This window comes from Nycticebus coucang, chromosome 16, assembly GCF_027406575.1.
Source record: "Nycticebus coucang isolate mNycCou1 chromosome 16, mNycCou1.pri, whole genome shotgun sequence".
Classification (NCBI taxonomy): domain Eukaryota; kingdom Metazoa; phylum Chordata; class Mammalia; order Primates; family Lorisidae; genus Nycticebus; species Nycticebus coucang.
This window is the reverse complement of record NC_069795.1, coordinates 23,444,755-23,456,223: the sequence shown is the minus strand read 5'-3', so window position 1 is coordinate 23,456,223 and position 11,469 is coordinate 23,444,755. Positions and strand designations below refer to the sequence as shown.

Sequence of the window (11,469 nt, the reverse complement as noted above, 5' to 3'; positions counted from 1 at the left end):
TGGCTGCTCTCGTCCCTTGCTCTCCTTGAAGGCAATGCAATGTTCATTCCAGTATCGAGTCCCCGACAGGAGTTAGGTTCTGAGCTCTACAATATTTCTATCTCTTGCTATTTCCGCATCCTCTAAGGAAAGAGCCAAAAGTCCTCCCAGACGGGGGACGGGCAGTTGAGCAATCTATGGAGTCAGTTCTAGCAGGTCGATGACAGGGTGGGGGCTCAGAACGACGAAGGCCTTGGGTCCTGTACTGCGTCTTCCTCGCTCTTGCATCAGACTTGACGTTAGTCTGAAAAACCTTTTCTTACCCTTGCCGGAGCAACGCCGATATGCCCTAACCTTCAAGAGTGAAGAGTTAGTTAGGGGTGCCTGCCACCCATATTTACGCTAGCGCACACGCGCGGGGTGCGGGGAAGGTCAGTACAGCTCTGCGCACTGTGCGCACATCTGCAGGACCTCCCTGCGCGCACTCCTCGCGGGGACTTGACTCACTCTGCGAGCGGGGGACCGAGGGCAGAACCCGCAGAGCGTGGCGAGGAGAGAGCCTTGCCACTTTTCTAAGGACACAGCTAAGGCTCCCAGACTCGTTGAACGCTGCCCTTCCCACTTTCTGACTCCTCCCCAGGGTCTCTCCCCCAAGGTACGGCTCTCAACAGCAATGGGTCTAGACGCAAAAGAAACCCTCTGTGCATCTTTCCGCCCCGCCAATCTAGCGCCCAAGTCGACGGCAGTGTAGACACCAGGGCGCACCAGCTTCCCCTCTGTCGCGCCGGAGTGGAAAGCGTGGGCAGGGGACAGCCGCGCAAGGTGCCAGGCGGTTCCAGGTCTGAGAGAGGACCTGGGAGAGATATAGAATCCTCCTCCTCCCACGCCCTTAGAGGAACGAAAGCTGCGAGCTACACCAGCTGCCCCGCGCCGGCTGCGCTCAGGCGCGCTCGGGGAGCTGGGCCCGGCAGCCGCCTGCAGCATCGGCATCCGCTCAGCTTCCCCGAAGTGGCCGGCAGCCGTGGGGGTGCTCGAGGCTGCCCTCCCCCTGCTCGGCCCAAAGGCATTCATCTCCCTGCAGATGGCTGGCAGGCGGATGGCGCCCTTACTCGAGGACGTCCTGCTGCCAGCGGGATCGCGGCGGCACCCCTAGCTGGAGGCACCCGGGACCGAACTCGTTGCTGGGAGCTCGACTGCGGACGAATCCGGGGGACGCGCGATTGGTGGGAAGCGGCCGCGGTGCGGCGCGGAGGGATACTCCTCGGCCGCGCCTCCCCTCCCCGCGCCTCCGCCCCCGCCTCCCTCCCCGCCCGGCTCTGCTGCCGCCGCGGCGGCCGCTGCTGCTGCTCCTGCCGCCGCTGCCGCCGCCGCCGCCGCTGCCTGGATATAGTGCGGCAAGAGCGGAGCTTGCAGTCACTTTGCGAGCAGGAGCGCGCGGGCTGCGGGCGGCTGGGGCATCCCGGAGCGGCGGCGGTTCTCGCAGAGGCGGCCAGGGCAGCGGAAGGTTCTCTCTCCAGGGCTGGACTTAATAACTTTGAAACTGTCCACCGGTGTCACGTCCTGAACATGAGCCTCCTCCTCTCCTTCTACCTGCTCGGGTTGCTTGTCAGTAGCGGGCAAGGTAGGAGTGTGGCGCTTTATCGCATTTACCTTCCCTCCCCCTTTCACCCGTCCAAGAGAGGCAAGAGGGTGGCACAGGAAGAATGAAAGGAAAGAACTAAACTTGCAGTTATTATGGTGGTTGTTATTTTCGCTCTTTCTCTTAGCTGCCCCTAAAATTGTATCTGTTTTGTTGAGACCCTTAAAAAAAGAGAAGAAAAAAAAAATACAGAACCGAAGATGGGGATCAAGGAGCAGGAGAGCCAGGCAAACTGCTGCTTTTTCTGGGATTTTGGTTTTCTCTTATTTTTCATTATCAAAAATTGGATAAGTATGTTAATGTGTATTAACAGATATTTGGGGTTGTGGAAGGAAGGGACACGATGGTGTTTTTCAGGAGCAGGAAAAACTATCAACGTTTAAACTCATTTGTAAAATATCTGTTGTGGGCAAGAAATTCAATTTTTGAAGACTTTTTTTCCTTCTTTCCTAAGACCCTAATTTCTGACCAGGAGGTGAATGTTGATGGCTTATGTCTGTTGTAAACTAAGAGAGGGGGCAATGGATGGTGAGTGCGAGAAAGCAAATGGATAAAATTAGGGCTGTGTTGCAGTCATTCATTTTTGAATGCCCCTTCCACCTCCCAACATCTTACTAATACAGCAAGGTTGAAGAATTTTATAATATTATATTGTAATTGCACCCAGAAGAGATTTGGGGGGTTGTGGAGAATTCGTGATGGGAGCTTTTACCTCTAAAAGAAAAAAAATGAATAGTCCAGTAGAATAACCTGAGAGAGAATTTGTAGAAGCTAACTCCGTTTGTCTGTGTGGAGATAGATATGAATTTATCTGCTTGTGTAGATACAGCACATTCACATAAAATATATTTACAATAAATGAAAGCATGTTCAACTGTCCAGACAAGTTTGGACATTTGATTAGGGAGACGAAATGCTAAAACATGACATTTGGTGGAAGTCTTTAAGGAAAATGAAAATAGCACTATTTAGTTCAATAATTAGTTCAATAATAGCAGAGTATGTTATATTATTGGTGTAGCATGGAAATGGTTTTTTTCAAGAAAATAATAAATTACAAGACAAGTTAAAATATCTCTACTATATTCAATTCTAAGCATTTTTTAGCCACTTCTGTATTGCTCATTTGGTCCAGCAGGGGGTGGTAGAACTCCATTTTAAGCCAGAAATGGTGGTTTCTGCACTTCCACAGTCTTTCTATCATTCTTCAGCAGGGCTTGACATTTTTGGATGTGAAACCTTCCTTTCTCTGCCCTTCTCCCCAAGGCTATAACGTTAGTGGCTGATGAAACACGATTGGGATGTAGATGCTATGTTGGAAAATCAGAATGCAAACGCTGGATACTGCTATGGTTTGTGAAGTGTTGTGGTACCGTGCTGCTAATATCAAGAGTACAAAATGTTTCATTCTTAGCAAAATTGTAGTTGTGTCCCTTTGAAGCTAATATTAACCCAATCTGTTAATTCAATAGGTCTTATGGCAAAGATCAACACACGCTGATGCCCCTGCAGATTTGTTGCGTTGATTTTTGGAAAGCTGCTGCTTGTGTTTAACTGTTCATTTATAATATAGATAGCTATTTCTGAATACTAAGAAACAGTCCCTGAAAATTCAGTTAAAATACAACTGCAATTAAGTAAATGTAGATAGTTTGGAGAAAGATGGGGGCTTAGCAGAAAGGCAGTTTATGCTGACTTATGATTACATTGTGAGTGATTTGGAGAAGAAAAAGATCTCAGTTGTGCAATCTTGGAATTTATCATTGCAGAGGCTAAGTGTGTTGGAATTTAGGGATGGAAAGGAAATCTAGGAATATTTAGCTAGGTGGGTTTAAATGCTACACATAGAAATGTGTAAATGGGGTATATATGTGTTGTGTCCCTGTGAAATTGCAATTGAGCTGATTTATATTCTAATTCAGAATACAAAGTGGTTATAAAGAGGGGCTCTGAGACTGAAGCATGTCTGGAGGAAAGCCCATTTTCACTCTGATGAAACAGAGTAGGAGAGTATCCTCGTACAGAAGATTTCTCTATCTAGTACCATTTCAAAATGCATGGCACTCCTAGAGACACAGATGCATATCAGAGAGACCTCGCTTTTGTGAAAAGGAGCATGTAGTACTCTGTGCTATGTGTCTTAATGAAGTCAGAGGTTCTTGGAAACAAAAATGCTCCTTCTGGAGCCCGATTTGTTTATGCTGGTGTTTTGTTCTCTAATTAAGGATGCAGCGGCGACCTCAGATACTACTGGGAGCTGTTTTTTTTTTTTTTTTTTTTTTTAAATATATATCTACTGTAACTCATAATTTTATTTTTTTAAATGAGGCTATGGAAAAACCTGCAGTCGGTGATCCCTGGGCTTGCCTTAGAAATACTAAAATCCCAGCTTGCTGATTTATGTTTCCCACAATATACTTTCAGGGGATTTTATGAAGCATGATTGAAGCTATTGCTTTGGAAAGTGGTGTGCAGTTAGATTGGGAAAAGGCAACAATGATGTATTGCCTTTTAAGTAGTCAAAACGTTTTGAACTGTAGCCCTCGAATAGGAGAAAATGACACAAGTGAGAAAGTGACTAACTTCAGTGAATGCCAATACTATAATTAGCTAACGAGGCCTGATGGTTTTACTCCTAACATTCAACACAGCCCTATTGTTCTACTGTAGTGAAAACCGTTTCGTGTGTGTGTGTGGCAGAAATATTCTATTAAAAGCCTCTCATTTCCACTGTAAGATTAATATCTAATGAGGCAAGGTTGGAATTTGTCGAGTCTGAATGTAATCGTAAATGGAAGGGAAATTCTGTGACTCTGTAACTTTCGCAATTATTTTCCCTTGGTATTCAAAACTTGGTCATCGCCTCTGTCATCATTGATCTCAAGTGGTAACCTGAATCTCAGATCAACAGTATATTTGCTGTTTGGATCTTTCTACATTCAAATTCCTAAACTGTAATATATATGGCTAGCTTTTCTGATAATGTCTCATTTTCTAAATAATTAATTCTCTTTTTTTAAACATTATTCAACTATGATTGACAAACATCTACTCTTGGATGTTCACATATGTGAAATACAAGCACTGCTTTATTAAACTTTAAGGTAAAAATAGTGGTATTCGTCTCTCCTGCGATCCAGTTCAGACATGCATAGTTAGAACACTAACCCAGGCCAAAATCATGGGGAGAGGTGGGGAGAATTGCCCAGTTAATTAGTTAAACCAGGCATCTGCTGACGGTTATTCTTTCTGGTTATGTGCTAGTAAGTCATTGTTTATTAGAGAAATTTATATTCTAAAAATAGAGCACAGGTGTGTGGGTGTCTGTTAGTTTCAGGTCTAAAGGAGAGCTCTCCATAAACTGATCTGCTGTCTAGCTGTACATGGTTACAGCTTTTCTTATTCTTTTTTTTGTTTGTTTTTCTGTCTACCCTCCCCTAATTTTTGATTATTAGCCTATTTGTGCAAGGTTTCTGTTACATCAACTGCTCACTCATTTGATGGGCTTTGCAAGTTAATATCCTTGCTGTCAATAAATACCTCAGAGGATTTCTCTCCATACTTTATGTCAGAGGAGTTAAGCATAGCATTTTCTCACTTGATGTCCAATGCCAAATCTGAGTCCATAAAGCAAGAAGAGAAGTTGGTGGATCTGGAGTGTCAAATGAGTCTTTTCAATGACATGGGGCTAATATTCTGCCAAAGAAGCAAAAGAACCTCATTCATTACCATAAGAAAGTCAAACTTCATGTAATTTTGTAAATAACATGGCCTTCTTTCAAAGTAGAGCTAAGTCTGTAAGGAGACTGAGAAATGAATGGCTGAAATTGAGGCTAGTGACCAAGCTGAACAGTGTCATTAGTTTTTGCCTGTGTCCTTGTGTGAAGCAGTGCAAATAGCTAACAGGATCGACAATCTGAAGACTCTGGAACTAGCCCTGCTGTTTTGTCTGGCTTCTGACATTTGGGAAACCATTTTAACTTACCTGTTTTCAGGGTCATTTCTCATAGCAATGAACTTTTGAGAGCATGAAGAAAAGTGCTTGATAAGTAGTAGAGCAGGTCTGAATTGCTTTTATTTATTTTATTTGTTGGTCCAAAATAAAATTAATCCTCTCAGCGTTGGTGTGTGCAAAATTATTTTCATAATTTTAACATTCTTATCAAGTTAATATCATTATTTTTCAAGTTTTATTGCCCTAAGTTCTAAATTCCTTGTGCCCTTTATACAATCCCAATTGGGGAAAGGTCTATTTAAAAGATTATATATTAGTTGAAATTTTGCAAATTACATGATATGAGAACACTTGAAGATGAGACCATGCTTTTATGCTTTTATTAAACATAATATTCCTGCACTTGATAGAGCCAAACTAGCTTTAATTGTTCAGCATATAGAAGTGCTTCTCTATGGTACTCTTTTATATATTTTAATAACTTTTATTTTATTTATTTTGCAGTTTTTGCCCAGGGCTGGGTTCTTAAACCTGCCACCTGCGGCATATGTGGTCGGCGCCCTACTCCTTTGAGCCACAGGCACCATCCCCAATATTTTAATAACTTTTAACTATTTATAGTTACAATAATACTGCTAGTCCCAAATAGCTTTCAATATATTTTCTAGTTACACATGTTCTCTTATGCCACTAACAAGACAAAACATTTTAGAAAGCGATGATGTAATAAAATAGACTTGCCTGAATTTAAACGATTAAAATGAATGATAGGGAATTTTAAGAAAATTTATAAATATAACAGTCAAAGAGAGTTTAAAGAATTTCAGATGAATTGATCAATTTTTTTCTTGGCTCCATTTTGTTTGTTGGAATTATTAGTGGAAGGAGAAGAGCACTGGAGTTTGAAACTGAATACCTAGATTACTAAAAGTCTTAACTGTGAAGAAGCAACTTAAACTCTTAGACCCACTATATGCTTATTCGAAAATTTGATACAAAACTGTTTGACTAGTTGGTCTTGATGCTCAGCCATGGGGAGTGACTGTTATAATAGGCACGTAGGTACCTTGATAAATGTTACACCACTATGTCAGGCACTGCTTATGTTTGTTAATAATATGCAAGCCTTTAAATTTGACTGTGGTTTTAAAAACATCTCATTTATTTAATAAAAAAGTCATCACAAGCTGCTCTGTATTAAGAAGAAATATTGAGTGAATGAACTACCTAAGTCATTAATAAAATGACTCATTCATCGTTTACTTATTTACCTAACATTTATAGAACAACGGCTGTGTCCCAGGCATCTCAGGAGGCAGCATTACTAGGAACAATTGCCTACGTTGCCTGAACAACTCCAGGAGGCGCCACTTTTAGTGGCAGTGATAGAATATATATTTATTTTTATAATTTTCCAGCAGATGGCAGTACACGGTCTTGAGGATTGGGTTGCTTTTTTAGATTGTGAAGCCTTTCCATGGGTCAGCATCAGGAAGGTATTAGGCATCAAGAGGCTTAGGATGGGCAAACAATTAGGTTAAGTGACTTATTAAAGATCAAAAAGAAAAGCAAAAGGGTTACTAAGTCTCTGGTCTCCGTAAGTTCTTGTTTTCCTAACACTAAAGTTGTTCATGGGGTTTTAAAAATTAATCTAACTTGTCTTCAGCAAAAAGGAACAGACTTTAAATTGTGTGTTATTTTTGTCCGTTAATTGATTAATAAACACTTGTTGAGGCCTTACAGTGAGTGTAATCTCAACACCTTACAAGGGTGTAGACCTGTTGTTCAGAGTGCTTCTCATCACTTTGCAACTTACGGTCATCACGTATCTAAGACATTGTTACCTTTGTTTTCTGGAGAAAGGCATCGAGGTACAGAGGAATCATCTGACTTTCCTATGCGTCAGTTATAGTTAGTAGTTACCTGGAATTAGAAGTAGATTTTCTACTTCTGGTTGAATGCCTATTTTTTTAAATGTATTTGATATATTTGTTTGAAGATTTGCATGTATATAGGGAGGGGGTGGTGTATAGAATATAATATTGATAGTTGAGAAGGCAAAAAATATAAATTTGAAAGGCCAAATAAACTTTTGAGAGATTAATAAACTATGAAATGGTGGAAAATGGAAAAAAGTATCATATTAACTAAAAATAAGTCTAAGTAAGTTCTTTGGAGTACAATACCTACAATGAGATCATCTTAAGTATTATCCTAGTTTTATCTTCTTTGTACACAATGAGGGCTATGAGTCATGAAAATCTAAAGATTGGTCTAAAGTTGCTTGGCCAGGAAGGGAAAATTTGAATGTAGGACATGTCCAAAGCCGAGCTGGACAGTACCTTGCCACTCCCATGGTGAGCAGAGAGGGCTCAGCATGGTGAAAGTAGGCAAAGAAAATACAAGGAGAACAAAATGGATGAACAAATTATAGGAGAAGAGGAAAATGTTCAGAAGATAGAAGTAATCCAATTTAATGAAGCCAGTTTAAGGCTTCATTTGGATACATTAAAGGTTTTGGAAAGGTGAGTCCTTGTACTCAATTATGGAAATATTAGTGGGAACGGGAGGCTAAGCTGGAATTTGACGCTTGTGTAGATCTTTGGGAGCCATTGTTTGGTAGGAAAATAACATGGTTAAAGTTTCATTTGATTTATTGCCCATATGTGTTGGATAGACCAGGACAAGGGGAAGGGAGTGAACGAACATGACATATGTTTCTGTGGAAGGATTAATGGGTCTTAGGATACATTCAAGCTGAGAAATTGGGAGCAAGGCAGCACCTGAACTTTAAAGTCCATTTAACTAAAAGGTAGTCTGTTAGTAGACATACAGAAGTAAATATGAAAAACTGTACTTATTTTAAGCATTAAAAAATTGTTTTCAAAAATTAAATGTTAAGTTTCCTATATCTGTGGTACATCTAGCTAAAAGTAATTGTAATGAATTTTAAAGTGCAAACTTCATCATTTTTATCACTTCTTCCGAATCATTTCTCTACCTTCGTTTCATAGCTGACTTTTGCGCCTTCTTCCATTCCCATTAGTAATTTTAAATATTGTTATTATTATATATGTTTGGAATTTTCGGTGAAATCTCAAAAGCATGTAGGTAAAATTTGTTCTTTTAACATCTTCATTTAAATAATTTTCTCTCCTTTATCCGTAGCTTCTTTTCTTCTTTGTCTTTTTATTCCTGGTAGTCCAAAAACAAACTAAAATGAAATAACCAAAAAAGAAATCTAAGGGGGGGTGAGGAACTTTAATAACTTAAAACAAAACTGATTTTTGGGAGGGATTGAATATATAGAGTTGAATTTATTTTTTTATTAGTGTCTGAAGGAGGACAAAGAACCTAATATTTTTGAGCACCTCATATTTTGAGCACCTTCTCTGTTGCCAGGGACCTGTGCTGCATGTTTTTACTCGTATCTCATTTAATCCTGAAAACATCACATTTTAGAAATGATGTTCCTGAGACTGAGAGTGACTGATTGACATAAACTTTTTAAATAGGTTCTATGGGCTGATACCCATATTGATAGCAACAGATCATCAAGCACGTGTGGGCTACAATGAAGCCTTTTTGCAGAATGTTTTTGATTCACTGTACTTTGTTACATTAGTAAGAAGCGGGGTGATGGGAGATAATGATTTTCTCAGCTCCTTACTTTTTAAGTGCTGAATTGCAAACGTTCTCACAATTAAGAGAGAGTCTAAGGAACCCGTGAAGACATCAAGAACAATGTGGGAGGCAAATCAACTCAAGTACCTTCCTTTAGTGTAAGTGTTTGTTTAGCAGCTGAAGGGCGTGCTGCTTTCCAGCACAGTATTGCATCTGGCAAAATTGAGAGTGCAGGTGAACAAATCTGGAAGTCATTTCGTATTTATGTTGTTTTGTTCTTTTGTTTACTTCATTTTTATTTTTTAAAAGCTACACTGTGGATCATAGTTTGCCTTATAAAGCTAAGACCCTTCAGGCCTTACATCTTGAAGGAAGATGCAAAAGCTAGGTACAAATACCATTAGAGGATTAACCGTGCTAGGATTTTAATTCGATTTTCATTAATTTTGTTAGTGCTTTGTTCCAAATTTCTGCAGGTTTTTAATGTTTGCCTTCTAATCTTGTCTTCTTCTGTAGACTACGATTATTTTTTACTGCAAAATTTTGCAGACACCAGACATTTTCACAGATGCGAATATGTTATTACAGCAGAAATGCATATCCCTAGTAGTGAAATAAGCCAATCTTATATGGCTGAAATCTATGTTATACTATGTGTCGGTCCCAATGTATTACTTTAAATATTAGTGAGAAGACTTGTAGACATTTTTTTCTATAGCAGATACTTGTTCATTCTCAATGAGTTTTCTAATACTTCTGATACTAGGCTTTCTGATTAATTTTATTGTCCCACTTAATTTTTTTCTGATTATTATTACCTACCAATCACAAATATTGAACATGTTGCCCGAGCAGAGCATTGCATTTTCATGATCTAGTAGTAACTTTGTAAGTGTCATGCAAGGCAGAATACTGAACACAGTTTATGTGAAGATTAAAATATAAGATATGGGCAGCGCTTGTGGCTCAGCTCAGGGAGTAGGGTGCTGGCCCCGTATTCTGGAGGTGGCAGGTTCAAGCCTGGCCTCAGCCAAAGCTGCAAAAAAAAAAAAAAAAAAAAAATATATATATATATATATATTATACAAAATATACATATGCTCCACATAATTTATCAAAATACTGTTCTGTGATATTTACATGCTTTTAATTTTTTAAATGTATTTACTTAAGATAAACTACTTTCTTTTTTATACCATCTGAAATTAAACTGTTTTTTCCATCCTACTTATTCTTTTCTCTACCCTTTAGCATAGAATAACTGGCTTCACACCACCTATTGCAGATTGTATACTAACACTTGACACCAGATCGAACTTTTGAATTGTCTAAAGCTAACTGTTGTACTATATAAACTCTATATGTATGCATATGTATACATTTACATGTATATATACATAGTTAGCACCGTGAGACACAGTAACTGCCAAACAGACATCTTTAGTCAACTTTAATTTTACTATTTGAATTCCCCAAACTATTGTCATTTGGAATATGGGAAAATGAACCTCAAATAGGTGAAAATAATTGGTCAAGAAGACTTAAAAAATGGTGTGGCCAGGATGTGATATAAATATTTTACTCTAGCTAACACTACATTTTCCTATGATAATGTCTCTAATTTTACCTAAATGTTTCTTTTATTCAAACCCACGAAACAATTATCAGAGATTTCTTTTTGGTACTGTACATGGCTTATATCGTGATAGTCTTCAAAGTTACTTTTGGACTCTTTTTAGGATGCCATTAATTAGAGGGCTACCTTCCACTTAAGTTATTTGGGAGTTCCTGACCTAGAACTATCGATACTTTTACATTTTGTTAATTAGCACAATCCTGTTTTTTCAACCTCATTGCTCATTATTTTGTACACAAAATGTCCATGTACCATGCCCAGAATTCCTGGACTCAAAGCCTATGGCGATTCAGCCATTTTATTTTTTTTTCTTTAAGACTCAGTTTAAGTCATTACTTTCAATGAATAAAAATTAATTGCCTACTACACACAAGTCATTGTTGAAGGCATTGGAGAGCCAAAGATGAGAGGGTTCGTGGATTCTACTCTGCTGTAAACTGCCACACTGTGAATCCTACGAGAGCAAGCGTGCCTCTCCCTGATGGTTGGCCACTAGATGCAGTGTACTTGAATAGAGATCACTGAAAATTCTGTGTGTATTCCTAGAACATAGTAGATGCTCAGTAACTATGTGCTGAATGAATATGTAAATATTACCCATTAGGAGTGAACAAAATTGACTGACTTTTAAAAAAT

The 11,469-nt window shown here is 39.3% G+C and overlaps 1 protein-coding gene across 2 annotated transcripts in view; it reads left to right on the top strand.

Moving 5' to 3' along the window:
• The first annotated feature begins 1,231 nt into the window (after positions 1–1,231).
• NCAM2 (neural cell adhesion molecule 2) overlaps positions 1,232–11,469 on the top strand; it is a 488,008-nt gene continuing 477,770 nt past the window's right edge. For both annotated transcript variants that reach the window (XM_053565686.1, XM_053565687.1), the window contains exon 1: positions 1,232–1,600. In XM_053565686.1, the coding sequence (XP_053421661.1) occupies positions 1,546–1,600 (55 nt within the window). In that variant the 5' untranslated portion in view covers positions 1,232–1,545. The remainder of the gene's footprint in view (positions 1,601–11,469) is intronic.